This window comes from Podarcis bocagei (genome assembly GCF_964188305.1).
Source record: "Podarcis bocagei genome assembly, chromosome: 7".
Taxonomy (NCBI): Eukaryota; Metazoa; Chordata; class Lepidosauria; order Squamata; family Lacertidae; genus Podarcis; species Podarcis bocagei.
This window is the reverse complement of record NC_138132.1, coordinates 56,351,719-56,368,204: the sequence shown is the minus strand read 5'-3', so window position 1 is coordinate 56,368,204 and position 16,486 is coordinate 56,351,719. Positions and strand designations below refer to the sequence as shown.

At 43.6% G+C, this 16,486-nt stretch overlaps 2 protein-coding genes across 2 annotated transcripts in view; one reads left to right on the top strand and one right to left on the bottom strand.

Moving 5' to 3' along the window:
• LOC308591485 (tigger transposable element-derived protein 1-like) overlaps window positions 1-16,486 on the top strand; it is a gene marked incomplete at its 3' end in the record, with an annotated part of 500,687 nt that overhangs the window by 303,545 nt on the left and 180,656 nt on the right. The window lies entirely within an intron of this gene.
• The window catches only part of SLC6A2 (solute carrier family 6 member 2), a 53,823-nt gene continuing 51,285 nt past the window's right edge, over window positions 13,949-16,486 (bottom strand). The window contains exons 14-15 of the mRNA XM_081201178.1: window positions 15,025-15,096; window positions 13,949-14,173 (exon numbers count right to left, since the gene is read on the bottom strand). Of these exons, the coding sequence (XP_081057304.1) occupies window positions 14,150-14,173; window positions 15,025-15,096 (96 nt within the window). The 3' untranslated portion in view covers window positions 13,949-14,149. The remainder of the gene's footprint in view (window positions 14,174-15,024; window positions 15,097-16,486) is intronic.

Sequence of the window (16,486 nt, the reverse complement as noted above, 5' to 3'; positions counted from 1 at the left end):
ATTCTCATGAATGATGGGAGTTGTAGTCCAGCAATGTCTGGAGGGCCATACTAAACACAATATTCAGTGGCTTTTCCTCTGTGCTTGCGCAGAATTAGGGGATAAACACCTCCATGAACAATGCTTCATTGTTCCTACCTAGGTTGTGTTTCTGACGAATGAAGGACTGAGATGGGGTATGGACTTCGGGTCCCAAAATGTAACCACAATGACAAGGCCCATCCTTTTTCTCACAGTGGCCAATGAAATGCCTGTCAGAAGTCTATAAGCATGTTGTCAAAGCAGTCAAACACATTATCCTTCCATCTTGGAAACTCTCACTCCCACTGCTAGCTGAAACCTGGACAGAAGATCTGTTCACCATGGGGGGGGGGAATGCACGTGAGAACAGAATGCTTGAGCAGATGGGCCACTGGGCTGACCCAGCAAGCTCTTATGCTCATTTCTATTCATCTGTGTGTGGCTGGAGTGTGTGCTTTGGGAGGCTTGGTATATATTGGAAGTGGTGGGAACAGGAGGTTAGCCATTCCTAGTTGCTTCAAACTCAACAAACTTTTAACATTGTGGTGAGATTAAGAGACCTGCAAGCAATGTTGGGATTTCTTTTTAAAAGCCAGGTTTTTGGTAAGTGGATGTGAAGAGTGATGGAGAGGGAGAGATCAGTCTTGGCAAATGTGAAGCTTCAGCTGTGTGAGAAGAGATGTTTTTTAAAGAGTGATAAGCAGTGAGCAATGGACACTTTATCATACAAGGGCAGTCGGTGGCGCTCTGTTGTTTTCCCCCACCTCCCCCTGGTACTCAGCTGCTGTAGCCCTCTCTAAAGGTAATGCCAACGTGTGTTTTCTTTGTATTCGTTGTTATTATTAAAGCTTGTCTGACATTCACCCCAACCCCTTTTTGAATAGGCCACATAATAAAATCAACATTTACATTGTATCCATAAAGCCTGGTTAAATAAGAGAAAATACACTGGGGGCAGAAAAGGTTGTACATTTTATAGGAACTGCCGGGTGAAATTTACTGGCCTTTTCAAGGGTATAAGGTTGCAATGCAATAGACCCCTAATTCCACACATTCATTATTTTTAAACACACACACACACACACACACACACACAGAGAGAGAGAGAGAGAGAGAGAGAGAGAGAGAGAGAGAGAGAGAGAGGCTCATGACTAGTGATAAGAAGCACCACACAGCACATTGAGAGCACCAGATTTGTAGAAGGCTGTCTATTATGACCCCAGAATCCAGCAGTGATCAAGACACAGAGTCAGAGGTTGCAGAGTCACCATTTAAATAGCCAGACCAGGTTCACACCTGTGAATCTGCTACTGGAGTCCACTGAGCCTAAGGTTGACAGACAGGAGCTCTTGGAGCCATCTCCCATAGCAACAGGGCCTGTACAGCCAGAGCCAATACCCTCATGGTCATCCTTCCTTGATCCTAAGGAATCAAATGCTTCCCACAATATGTTATTGGTCCAGTGCCACAGGGAGCCCACCAGATGGAAGACCATGGAATGTAGGAGTGCCCAGAGCCTAGGAAATGTGGCTTGGGGGCAGAGGCTTTGAAAAAGCTCAAGTGGCTTACTCAGAGTTCTCCGTGGTGCTGAAACTCCTGGCCTATCTTGCCACATTGTCTTCTAGCCTTTTTCACCAGACTAGAACAGAACACACTGGCCTTGGGACAGGGGGCAATGTTTTGGGATTGCATGACAACTGCTTGGGTCCTGATTGAATCTATTGTGTTCCAAATGACTGTCTCTATAAAAGTGCATGTAGCATCCCAATTCATTACAATAATTATTGTCCCATATTTGCTGAAGGTCCTCCTCTGCATTCTGCATTTATTTAAACTGAAACAAGCTGTCCTCCATTGCCAGTAACAAACAAAAGCCAAGAGGTAGAGCAGCCTTTCTAAACTGGTGCCCAACTGATGTTTTGAAGTACAGCACCCATCATCTCTAACCACTGGCCATTTATACTGGAGCTGCTGGAAGTTGGACTGAAAAACATTTTTGAGATCACCAGCTTAGAGACAACCGATCAATATCTTCTGGGGAGTGGTGGGCAACCCTCTGCTAGAAATTGGTTTTTGTCAAATTTTGGACTGCATTTGAATTGCTTTTCTGTCTTGCTGTTTTAATAGTCCATTGTGTGTTTTGAGTAGTGAGTCATTTAATCATTCAATCATCTTCTGTGCAGCCCTAAAAAACAATTGTATTATTTGTAGCAAAAAAATAAAATAAAAAAAATCTGCAGCAAAATTTCCAAGGGCCACATTGTATCTTCTCTAAGTGCATGTTGCCAGCAGTGACAGAACATTCTGGACATCAATGAGATCCATCTGGCACTTCGATGAGAAAAGGGTGGACAGATGTTCTGAATGGAGAGTTTATGTTGCAGCTTGTAGAGCATCTTACCATTGACTTGCAGCCAGCTATCATCTCCGCAACCCAAAGTTGAGGTCGCTTTTGCACATCTGCTTGCAATTACTGGCTGTAGTGTGCAAGGATTTTACAAGCTGCAATTTTCCACATAAAACCTACAACTTGAAAGGAAGTTGCAACTTAGCACATGAAATGGGGAATGCCTAGGGGACACTTCATTAATCTGAAGAGGTGGTGATAAGAAACGCTTCGTGCAACTCTTTCCTCACTACAAAGGGTCACTTGTGCCTTTTGAGGATTTAAAATTTTTATTTGGATAGGGCGGGTTTAGTTGACAAGAGCCATGTGGCCTCTATCTACCCACCCGACACTTGGTTTTCTCACTAGACATAATGATAGCAAAACCAGGTTCAAAGCCTGGTACCAACAATATAGGAACAGTCTCTGGTAAAAAAGGACAGCAGAACTAGCAAAGCCCCCCCCCCATTTTTAAATGATTTTTTTGTGCTTTTGGGGGTGCTTGGTGGGTTGTTGCCTGCTTTAAAACAAATCTGCATTGTTTGTTTTGGTGGATTTAAGAGTTTTGCCTGTTTGGAGTCAGGTTCTAAGCACCACAAGTTCACTTCTGTGAAATAAGTATCATATGGTTTTCAGATGTTCCCCTGGGCTCAGAAGTATGGGGATCTCTACATTAAAGGGCGCGGGTGGCACTGTGGGTTAAACACCAGAGCCTAGGGCTTGCTATTCAGAAGGTTGGCGGTTCGAATCCCCGCAACGGGGTGAGCTCCCATTGCTCGGTCCCTGCTCCTGCCAACCTAGCAGTTCAAAAGCACGTCAAAGTGCAAGTAGATAAATAGGTACCGCTCTGGCAGGAAGGTAAACAGCGTTTCTGTGGGCTGTTCTGGTTCGCCCAGAAGCTGTACACCGGCTCTCTCAGCCAGTAAAGCGAGATGAGCGCCGCAACCCCAGTCGTCCACGACTGGACTTAACTGTCAGGGGTCCTTTACCTTTACATTAAACTTATGGAATCAGTGCAATCCAATGGCATGCCAGTGGAATCTAGTGCCAGAGGCAATCTGGGACTCACAAGTGGGGAGCATTGGCATTGCAGCCAGGCTCTGCTTGTGGGCATCTGGTTGGCCACAATGAGAACAGGATGCTGGATTAGAAGGGTACTTGCTCTGATCCTGTGAAACCTCCCTGGCTCCAGGCCAAACCTGGCTATCTACAAAACACTACCCAAACATGCTATCTGAATTTGGGTGTGTGGATGGGTCATAGGTCCTCTCACTAGATTTATGTTTCAGCTAGGATCGTATGAGGAAGGGGGGAGGAAAGGTTTTCCACCTGGGAGCCACACTTTCTCATAGGCTATCTGCTGACCACATGCCAGTCGTGGGAAGGGACCAATGAGAAACTGGGCAGAGCCATGGGTAACAGCACTCAGAGCAATGGATGGGACTCTTACCCTTTGCATAGAATGCTACATTCCAGTGTGGTGCAGCGGTTCAAATATTGAGCTAGGACCTATGAGGCCAGGGTTCAAGTTTCCATTCAACCATGAAGTTCATTGGGTGGCCTTGGGCCACTTACTGCCTCTCAGCCTAACCTACTTCACAGGGCTGTTGTGGGGATTAAATGGGGAGTGGCATGACCATTTAGGCCACATGTCTGCCCTCCATACAGGCAAGCAAGAGGCCTTATCACAGTTCCAGGGCACATTCTAGCCTAGTAAAATTCTAGCCTAGTAAAGGCACCTAAGGAGGACCTGCATCAGGAATGGTAAGGGGAGAAGAGCCTGCTGGTTCATGCCAATGGCCCATCTATTCCAGCCAACCAGATGCCTGTAGGAATATGGTACCTCAAGTATTTTTGACTTAAGAACAAAACCCCAGCTTCTGTGCACACTTAAAAGGCATTTCAAATCCAAGGCTATGTTTCAAGCTGAATTGGTTAGAAGCCAGTGCATCTATCTGCAGAGAAGCTTTCCAGCTTCCTTTGGTTCAACCTAAAGTCTGTAAGATTGTTCACCTTGCAGCTAGCTCACTCCAAACCTGGGGGGAAATTGGCTTGAGGTTAGAGAAACTGGCTGTCTTTTCACTCTTTCAGTAGCAATCTTCAAATGGGCTGGAGCCACATTGTTCTGGGGCTGTGAAACTACAATAGGCCAGGGAAGATGGAATGGTGTGGAGATTTCAGTATCTGAAGTTACCCACCCCTGCAGTACAGTTAAGTTCTGAAGTCTTTTCTTTGAGCTTCTTCCTGAAGTCTTCCTTCTGCAATGCAGAGCACAGCTGGCCTTATTGCAAGGTATTAATGGCTTCACACAAATCTCTCTCTCCTACCCAAACTTCATTTTCCTTGTGTGCTTTGACATTCACCTCATACTCTAATTTAGTGCCCAGATGCCCAAGAATGGCTTGGCATTAGCTCAGCTACACACAAACATGCCTTATTCTTAGTGCTCCAGCCAAGTGAAAACCAACCCCATTTTCCCTGTGAATCAGAAAAATAATTAGGTGAGACTGAGCACAGGGCTGGAGAGCAGCAAAGTGTGTGTGTGTGCGCGCGCACACGCACGCGCGCTGCTCTGAAATGTCTTCATGCTTGTGTTTGAGCTCAAAACTTCATCTGTTGCCCTGTGTAGTGCTGTGTGCAAATCTGTCTTCCGATTTCTCAAAGGGTTTCTTCCTCTGTGAAAGAGGCTTCATTTTATGCTTCATTCTCAGGCCCTTTGAGAATTTCTTAAGGATTATTATATACTTTGGGAAGGTGTTGGGGTTTGAGCTAACTTTATCATGGCATAAGAACATAAGAAGAGCCAGCTGGAGCAGGCAAATGGCTCGTTTAGTCCAGCATTCTGTTCTCACAGTGTCCACCTAGATGCTTGTGGGAATCCCGCAAGCAGGATCTGAACACAAGAGCACTCTCCCCTCCTGTGGTTTCCAGCAACTGGTATTCAGAAGGATACTGCCTCCAAATATGGAGGCAGAACATAGCCATAATGACTAGTACCCATTGATACTTCTGCTCCATGAGTGGCCAAGAGTGGCATGTGTGTTTCCTTCCCAGTAAGCACCCTGGCACCCTGCAGCCTCCCTAGCTGCCCACATTTACTGATCTGAAAAAGCCCCAGGATATCTTTCACTGAGCTTTAATTGAAATGTGGGCTCCCGAGAATCCTGCAGAGCACAGGCTACTGGTGAGATGATTTGTTGATTGAAAGGCAGGACACCCACAAGTAGCCTAGCCACCCTTGAAAGTAAGCTAAGTACGACAAAAGCCCTGTACCAGACCCTTGATAATTTCACTGAGATTTTATCTCCCATAATAATGATTATGTTCAAATGCAATTCCCTTTCCTCATTAACTGATGGAGAATGGTGGGGAAAAGAAGGAAGTGCTGGAGAAAATTTTGACAATAGTCCTGTGTTCTTATTGGACCATGGTTCTATACAGCCATAGAAAACTATAGGCAGGGGAAGGCATTGCCATGTGACAGCCCTCTTCACTCACAGGAAGGACGGTCAATGGAATGAATGGGAAGCAGAGTTCTGTGGCTGCCCCCTGGACATCCATGCATTGGCACAAACATCTCCAGGTAAGAAGGCTATGAGCGAGCAACTCCTACCACCACTCTTTGCTCAGACTCTTCTTTTGCAAAACCTTTAGCAATTTTTTTTAAATAAAGAGCTTTCCCTTGCATTCATGAGGATCAGTAGCTTGCTAAGCATAACCAATGGCCATCACTTAAACTCAAGCTTTCATGATGGGTTGTGCAAAATCACAGCTGTGCAACTGATTGTGCTTTTTCTTTCCATTGTGATTTGCTAGCATAGCTGGACCATTTAAAGCCATTTCTTGTTCCTTTTGGTTAATTTCCTCCCTTCAATATAATTCACTGTCATCGGATCAGATGTTTGGAATTAATCCATAGTTATTGTGGCGACAGTGGTACTCGCCATATTTTCGTCGTCATCCTCCGTGAACCAGAACATTTATTTCATTCTGCTCTGATTCTCTCCAGTTCTTAAGGAGAGCAATTAAAGACATTAAAAGCTATACTTGAAGTGTAATGAGTCTTAAGCATCTTTGCCCAGAAATAAATCCTTCTGACCCCAGTGGAATTTACTGCCAAATAAATGTGCTTTGGATTGTGCTGCCTTAGTCTCTCTAAAGTGGTGTGTGCACATAAGATCCAAAGACTCATGCAAGTTTGTTTCCTTTGGTCACACTACACCAGTTATAGCCCTCCAGCTGTTTGGGAACTACAACTCCCATCATCCCTAGCTAACAGGACCAGTGGTCAGGGATGATGGGAATTGTAGTCCCAAAACAGCTGGAGGGCCAAGTTTGGCCATCACTGCACTACACAATACACTTGCAGCACCCTTATACCCCTTTAACAGTTGTGGTTTCCTTCAAAGAATCCTGGGAACTGTAGTTGGTCAAGGGTGCTGGGAATTGTAGGTCTGTGAGGGGGTCTGCTAACAACTCTAAGTACCCTTAAAAAACTACAGTTCCCAGGATTATTGGGGGGGGAGGCATGACTGTTGCACTGCTATAAAAGTGCTTTAAATGTATGGCGTGGGTGTAAGCTTTATCTGATGTAAAACTATGTAGATGATCAGGCAATAGCTTGGCTTATTCTAAAATACTGTGTGTTAAGCTGGTTGGACCCCAGAGCAAGGGTCTATAATACAGTCTGGTTCCACTTACTCCATGAACCTCCAAAACCTGTTTGCTCACTTCTGAGCTGGCCACACTCATGTTCACTTACTCCAAAGGTGCTAATTCTGTTGAAGCTCCAGTGGAAGAAAGCCTGGCACTGGCAATGCAGTGGACTTCACACCAGGATGCCTGGGAAATTTAGCTTTCCCAGCAACCCAGACACATTTTGGGAGCACTGCGGAAATTGCAACTCACCCAGTTCTCCTGGTGCCTGGAGTGCTGCTGTAGTAGCATTGGAGATGGGAGTGGGCAGAGAGGCATACCCACTTCCTTTTTAACCCCACCCCAGTCAGAATCACTTTAAGCAGGTTGTTGGGAAGGGGAGTGTGTGCTGGTGATTCAGAAGTAGAGGGTGGGAAGTTGGAGCACAGGTAAGCAATTGTGCAAGGAATTCCTCTCTGGTTTGGATTAAAGCCCAAGTCGGAGATGAACTTGCAGGGAGTTACAATGCTCACCCTGTATTCTGACCTGGGACATCTGGTTAACATGGCAACTGGTCAGGCAGCTGGCTCTGGAACTTCACAGATAGTGCAATTTTAATTGAGTTTTAATGGGTTTTAATTTCTTTTAAACCACCCTGTATTCCAAGTGAGCTTTCTGGGTAACTGAGGTTCATATTCCCAGCCAATGAATTATGAAGCTTGAGTCTGATTTGTGCCCGAATACTGCTTTTGGATACAGTATTCTGGGTATATCCAGGAAATTCCAGGTGCATAGCAGCCCTATCAGGCAAAGCTAAATTAAATGACCCCGAGTATGTCCTCTTAAGAGCACAGGAATTGCCTTTGAAAGAGCATTAGAAGAACTCTGCTGGTTCTACCTCAGGGGTAGCCAACTTGGCGCCCTCCAGATGTTCTGGATGACAGTTACCATCAACCCACAATATAAAAACACAAAATACATAATCAAGATTTTTTTAAAAAACCCAAATCCTCCCCCAACACATTTTGAAAGGGCATTGGATGTCAAACAACCAAAGGCCTGGTTAAAAAGGAATGTTTTTGCCTGGCGCCTGAAGGTGTTTAATGAAGGCACCCAGCAAACCTCCCTGGGGTCCCTGGGAGTCACTGCAGAAAAGGCTTGTTCTTGTGTTGCCACCCTCTGGACCTCTCATGGAGGAGGCACACGAAGAAGGGCCCCAGAAGATGATCTCAGGTTCTGGGTAGGTTCATATGGAAAGAAGTGGTCATTGAGGTATTGTGGTCCTGAGCCATTTAAGGCTTTATAGGTCAAAACCAGCACTTTGAATTGGGCCCAGAAACTAATTGATAGCCAGGACAGTTTGACCAGGATAGGTGTAATATGTTCAAACCGTCTTGCCCTGGTGAGCAACCTGGCTGTTGAATTCTGCACTAGCTGAAGTTTCTGAACCATCTTCAGAGGCAATACTACGTATAACGCATTGCAGTAATCTAACCTCACTGATGCCTTCAAGAACATCACAACCACTATTTTGTAAAATACAACACCTTGCAAAACAGTTTTATTGGTACAGAAGATACTCTTTATTGTATATACTTCATTTTAGTGCATATTTCTATGTCAACTTAAATAAGACTTTGTAACACAATATTTGAAGATTCCCCTAACATTTACAGTGCACAGCTTTTTTTAAAAAAACAAAAAAACAAAAACACTGACTCTTATTTACAGTGACCCATAGGAGGACATTAAAAAAAGAGGACAAATATTTCACACTCAACAACTTGACCCACATCTTGAATATAGTCAACCAGTGCATACATCACACTTAAGTCCATAATTATAGGGGACGTGGCTATTCCAGGTTCCATACCAAGGGATGCAGCTTTGTCCCTACTCTCATGGGGGACGGGTAGTGGGAAGGGAATAGAATAAGATGAGCTTTTCAGTTGCCTAAAGTAATAACAGGGCTGTGTTAAAAGGAAACTGTTGCTGACTGCACCTACAGAGGGCTGAAGCCAATGGAAAGAGCTGTGAATCTTCCAGGACTTGCCTGGGCAGTTGTACACACCTTCTTGTGATATCAAGTACTCTGTTGAGATTGACACCTTTGGGGATGAGTGAGCTCTCATTCATCTTTAATTAATGTATCAGAAGAATCCAAAGATGTCCCTGGAGATCTTTCAGGTTCCACAGAGTCTCAATAACAAACTGGCCCCAATCCAGTGATGGATGAATCTGTTACTCAGATTTGTCTTCCACCACTTCTCCAAAGGGTTTGTGGGATGCTTTAGATGTTGGTGTGTGGGGGGGGTGTCACCTTTTATTTTCACAACAACCCTGTGGCCTGAGAGACAAGAGTCATGCCCAAGGCCACCAAGTTTGCTTTGAGAAGAGATCTGGACCTTAGTCATTGCAGCTCCAAGCCCTGTGCTCTGTCCATTATAGTAGTGAAGCGGGTGCTTTTTAATGAATACATAAGATTACCTAGAATGGCTCCCCCACCCCATCATTTCCATTAAGGGAGATCATCTATAAGGATGCACATGCATTTTGGGGCACTGGCGGCTCAGTTAATGGGAACCTGAGCCTAAGTGTTTTGTGCGTGCAGATTATACATGGAAAGCTAGATCAAAGCGATGGGTTGGGTTTTCCATCCTCACTTCCAATTTTGGTTACATATAGGTTTTTTCCCAATAAACACACACAAAAATACTCTCTGGTTTCTGGAGAATATAGACTACAAATACACATGACTTCCTCTATCAGATTAAGGCATCTTTGGAGAATATTGCACTGCAGATCACAACACTGTGGATGCCAATGCTTTATTCTCCTTCTATCACGTTACACTGTGAATCAAAAAAGGCGAACCCATCCTGCTAGCCCAGATCTAACTAGACTGGCTAATCAGACTGGGTTTGATGGGAGCTTCCCACATAAAAAGCATAAAACATTTCATTTTACAATATACATTTGTTTTCATTTTATGAAAAAATAATAAAAAACTGATAAAAATATTGATATACACAGAGGTACCCTTATTGAACCTTTTGCTATAAAAAGGCATTACAAATTAAGCAAAAGGAGAGGGGGAAAGCAACCAAGTAAATGCTAACTATAAAGCTCTTCTCAGTAAGGCAAACTTGAAAAGACTATATGGTGTAAGATACTTGCGCAATATTTGGGAAAAGGTTCCTGCTTTAATAGAATGAAGTGCATGATTGAGAAAAGATCATAGGAGCCAGGATCCAAAGGGTGACACAATTAGGTATGCACATTCAAGGGGCTTTTTTTTTTTTTTTACTTCTCTTCACCTCTCTTAATCCATGTCCATTTCTGAAACCGTAGAGAGCTTCAAGGCAGGTGACCATTAGCATTTGTATCGAATGTTCGTTCTACTCAGTTTAGACACATTGAAATTAACATACAGGACTAACATAGGTCTATCAGTCTCAATGGATTTACTCTGAGCAGAATTTAGTTGGATATAATTCATGAGTATGGATGTTTGCTAGTGCTGAGCTAAAACAAGTTGGGAACTCTTTTCGTGAATGTATGTGTGTGTGTATTGCTATGTGTGTGCTGCTATACCTCTTTGCAAGTCAACCAGCTGCCAACCAGCATGAAGAAGAAAAAAATACAGAATACTGCAAGTTGCAGAAGGTGACCCTCTCCATTTCACCCTGAGATGACAACTTTCACAGTGAAAATTTACCCTTATGAAAATTTGATGTGAAACTCATTCCTGCTATTCAAAGTAAAGTGAGTCAAAAATCCAACCGGGCCTGACTAAAACAACCCTTTGGATCCTGGCTATCAGGTAAATTATACACATATATGGAAGCAGATCATTTATAATTTTGAAAGGCTGATCCACAGGTACATAAAAGACTGGCAGCAGGTGAGTCTCAACAACAGCCAGGCTCCCCTCACCAGCATTGCACACTCTTCCAGAGATTCATTTGGGTATGACACCAAGATCTGTGAAGATGATTTGAGGTAACACAAAGGCATAATCCTCTGCTACGGTTTTCAAATGCTATTTCTGATACTCCTTCAATGAATTAAATATTGAGTCCAAAAGGGGAAGTTGTTGACTTTGTGTAGACTCGTGTTGACTTCAATTTGTGATCACAGAGTCATAAAGTTATTGGTCTTCTGCCTGCTGAAACACTTAGAATTAAATTATTGCCAAGAATCCATCTTAAAGATGGAAAACAAAACAGAACAGGTGGGTCTTGGAAGGTGTTCCCTGTCAAAAGTGCCTCTACTTCTTCCATTCAAATGACTATCGGTCCAACACTGGGATTTGCACATGGCTTTGGAAAGACCCAAACTGAGCATATTTGGGTTTTCTCTACCATAAGCTTCTGTTCCATGTCCTCAACAGTGTAGCTGGTCTCCCTCCCTCCCCAGTGTTGCTAGAGGGAGACACGACGTTGGCACTTGGCCATGTGGACGAGGTTTGTTTAATACTAAGCTGGGTGACTTGGTATTCTTAGGTTCAGTCCAGTTCCAAATTGCCCTTCATGCACAGCACTAATATAACAACTGTGTATTGAAACAATCATTTAGAAGGTTTGATGGTTCCTCAGATCTAAAGCACTTACTCTCAAGGGGATGTTAGATGAAAAGAGAGGACAATGAAAACAATGTATAGAAAAGTGAAGAATTGAGATTTATATTGTATGGGTTACATCATAAATCATCTACACTCAAAGTGTTTGAGGTGCAAATCAGACAACAGTCTGATTTGGTGTGGATGTCATGCTAATGCTAAACAGCACATCATGATGTTAAGGCACACTGGGGTCAGATGGACTTCTTGCTATTGGACTTCTTGAAATGAAATCAATGTGCTGGGCAGATGTGTAGAAGAGTATGCAGTGGAGCAAAAACTGCTCCCAGAGGCCCACATAAGGGCAACATTTTCCCCTCCTCTGTGGCAAATAACTTCTGAAAGCCTGGCTTCACTTATTATGGGTGGTGGAGGAGAAAATGAGTGTGTACACACCCTACTTGAAATGAGGCTGGAGAGGTGGAGGAGAAGGAACTTTCTGAGGTAGAATGCTGATAGTTAAGATCTGTTGTTGGTAGCAAGGAGGGGAAAGAGGGAGAAAGTGGGGGTCAAGAAGTGGTCATAGGCAGGAAGGCTTGAGAGAGGCTCTGTTGGTTGGAACTTCAAAGCTACTGGACTTTCCCCGGGCATTGTCCTTCTATACTCTCTTCTCCCCAAGCTACACTTACCCTGCTCCATATCTCCCTTGGCTGGAATGTGTCCCTGACGTGGGCATGCCTTTTGCTTTCCTGGATGGAGAAATGTGTGTTGTGAGGGGCTGGCTGCCTTTCTGAAAATAATATATACGTAGCTTGACTGTAGCCTACTGTGTTAAAGGTAAGAGCCAATTGCATTGCTCCACTCATTCTATCCTCGGGTTGCTGCCTGCCCGTGGGATGTGGTTCCTGGAAGGCTGTCCATGGGAGAATGTAGGTCTTGGGCTGAAAAAGGTTGATAAGCACTTTGTTTAGAAATTTGGCTGGGGGTGGTATGGTGGAACATTACATCATGTCAACCCCCAAACAAAAGCCTAAATTGGTAGAGCCCATGCACAGCTTTACCAACTCAGCCAATGATTTGTCCAAATGACCTAGCCACCAGGTTTTGGGGGGCTCCCTATGCGACATGCACTAAAACCCCTAAAAGCTATTGAATTTATCAATTTTTAAAAACTGGTGTTTTAGATTATCACCCCTCCCAAAAAAATTACTAACCAAATTTTGTCTTTCTAGCTTCTGCAGAAGATCATTAGAATTTAGATAGATCATGGTATATCAGCAAGGAGACCTATATGTTTCAGTTATAAAGGACTGCCAAGATGGTTTGTGGAATAGGAATAGGTCAACCCATTCAGAGGAGCCACCATATCCACATCTGATATGCAGCCAGCTGGTGGTGCCTTTTATTTTATGTGTGTGTGAACATAATGAATTTGGTGTGTGTGTGTGTGTGTGTGTGTGTGTGTGTATTTAAAGCACAAAGTATAAACAAAGCATAGCAAGAGTATTTGACTACTTCTCTCTCTCTCTCTCTGGTCCTCCACTTCCACTTGTGTAGAAAACACAGGAACTACTAGGGATTGATTTTGCCCAGTGACACACACACACACACACACACACACACACACAGACACACAAAGATTCTCTGCAATTTGGCCTCAAGAGCTTGGAACCTAATTCCAACTCTGGCCACTTTCCAGGAAAGGCAGATATGTGCAACTAAGACAACCACCTTTGTTTAGAAAAGTATCGCACCAGAAATGACAAGGGAGTGTTCCAAAGTACTACCTAAGCAAGTCACCCACTTGACCGAACATGGGAGGGGGAGACATCTTGATGCTAAGAGCAATTTGACAGTGGGACTGGGGTCTATGATTTCACAATCAAATGTTGATTTGCAGATGGACATACCTGTTTCAGAGACTAGAATTTTGTCTAGTCAGACCAATGCCAGACATACTTTAAAGGGAGAAGGCTGTGTCTCAGGGGCAGAGCCCCTGCTTTGCATGCAAAGGTCCCAGGTTCAATCCATGGATTCTCCAGGTAGGGTTGGGAATATCTCCTAACTGAAACCCTATTGAGTTAGATGGATCAGTGATCTGACTTGGTATAAGGCACCTTCCTATTTTCTCCCTTTGAAACAAGCATTTGAAATATGTTGTTGACATTTCTGCCCCCAGATAAGACAACCTTTAGCTGAACACTGATTTTTATCTCCCTCCCCCTCCCCAATTTTTGCTTCAGTCATTAGCAAAGATGACTCCTTTGGTCAGGATCAAGATCAGCACACTGAGAACTTATATGTTAATCCCCACCCACCCTGTAAACCTTAAACAAAAACCAATGAATGGTCTGGGAAGTTCATTTGACAAACTGAATGATTGTGTGACAGGGTGTGAATGATGAATCTTTGCCCAAAGAAAGCTGGAGATACTCTTCGGAGTGTGCCAGCCTGCCAGGACCAAGCATGATTGAGAGCTTTGTCACTGACTTCACAGGTATTCCCAATTTCTCTTTATAAGGTACTGGCTTTCCTTTTCTTAATCATCATATCGATAGCCAATGCTGGAACTGCAAGGGGAAAAAGAAGAAGAAAAGATTTGTCTGAATACTATGGTGATGTTGTTAATTGTATTGCTAAATTCTAGCAAAAACAATAATGAAGACCTCCCTCCCCTGCCCACTTCACGGGGCTAAAACCTGAAGAGAAGGCTAATGAGCAATAAATATAAAATCAGTAAGTACAGCCTCTGAACTACAAATTTCTTGGGGTTTGGAAAGCTTCTCAGCAAAAAGGTCCAAACTGCCCTTTGCAAGAATGACATAGATCCCACTATATCAGGATGTCCAAATGTTGTGGGACACCTACTCCCATCAGTCCCAGGAAGCATGGCCTATGATAGGGATGATGGGAGTTGTAGTCCTCCAACAGCTGGAAGCGACCACATTGGCTACCCTGCTCTACATAAATCCAAGGGGCTTTCTTTCTAATAAAACTTTCATACAATGGCTCAGAATCAAAATATCAGTTTGGTGTGTGTATATATATTCTTAAACCCATCTGTCTACCTGTACACATATACACGTTTGTGATTCATATATTCCTGTTTGATGTACATCATTACCCTGTACAGTGATACCTCAGGTTAAGTACTTAATTCGTTCTGGAGGTCCATTCTTAACCTGAAACTGTTCTTAACCTGAAGCACCACTTTAGCTAACGGGGCCTCCTGCTGCTGCCGCACCGCTGGAGCACGATTTCTGTTCTTATCCTGAAGCACTATTTCTGGGTTAGTGGAGTGTGTAACCTGAAGCGTATGTAACCTGAAGCATATGTAACCCGAGGTACCACTCTACATCTTTTCAAGGAATGGACATTTATAAATAAATAAATGAATAAAGTAGAAGAATACTGTACAAACCTTATACTGCCGCACATTCCCTTCTGCTACAAGATGGTGTTCATTCTCAGGTGTGATGCAATATGCTAGTCTCTACAAAGGAGCACAGGCAGAGGAGAAGAATCAATTATATTGATGACGGAATAAAGCTCTTCTATTTTTATTTTTAGCAATAAAAACACACCTTAGTGCGGGAATATACACATCACAAGTTACACAGACATCTTTGGCTGCATGTGAGGATTCTGTGACACCACAGCACCTTAAACAAAAGGCAGGAGTGGGACACAGAAAGCTTAGTGGCAAATAACATAACCTGCTTTGAACCAGCTTTGCAATAGAAGATGCTGGGAAGTGAAAAGCAAGAGAGGGAAAATTGTGCCTTCATGCTTTCTTACTGAAAGGCTGAAGCGCATCTAAAGTGAACATGACAGCACTGAGAAGGCTTTCCCATGGCAGTGACAGGAAAATTAATATGATCACAAAACTTAATTCTGCACAGTTTAGGGATGGTAATTGGGAAGCGAGCACAGTGCAATTGCAATGCAGAATAATGGGAGACATTTTTTCACCATAGAAACCAAGGCTCTCTTTTTGAAAGTATAGTTAAACCAAATATGATAAATTTTGGGTTCTGTATCCTTATACCAGTGCTGGTTAACCTGTGCCACCCCCCAACGTTGTTGGACTGCAACTCTCATCAGACTTTGCCAGCATGGTCAGGTCAGGGTGATGGGAGTTGTAGTCCAACAATGTCAGGAGAGCCACAGGTTAGGAACATAGAAAGCTGCTTTATACTGAGTCAGACAGTTGGTCCATCTAGCTCAGAATTGTCAACACTGACTGCCAGTGGCCCTGCAGAGTTTCAGATAGGGCTTCCCTCCATCCTTACCTGAAGATGATGGGGATTGAACCTGGAGGGGCCTGCATGCAAGGCAGATGCTCTACCACTCAACTAGAACCCTTTGCCATCACTGGTCTACAGAGAGAGTTTTGAAATAGCAGTTGGGATTAAAATTTGGAAAAGGAGTGTCACTGTCACCGCATCTGTCCCAGCCTTGACCTCTGTCTTGACCTCTTTTGCTCAAGCCACATTCCCATTACTTTGCAAGTGATTCACCTCCATTAACAACTTAAGTGTGAAAAAACTGCAGAGAAGGGTTTCCCCCATTTATTTTCACATCTGGTTTGTGGAAGAATTTCCTGTAACTCATTTTCTGTAATAGAATTTATTTTCACATCCAAGGCAAGGAAGTGTATCTTAAAAGCTTTCCCATTATATTTTGCTGCTATACATTATTATCATGTTTTATTCACTGATATACCACTTAATGCCAAAATAGATACCCAGGGATGCACTTGGGGGTGGGTGGGGTGGGTGTTAATGGTTCTCCCCAACACTTTTTTTTCTCTGATGGAAATCACATCCCTCCCAGTCTGAAGCTTCTATTAGTCCTGGCACATTCAAGGAGCAAATTTCAAA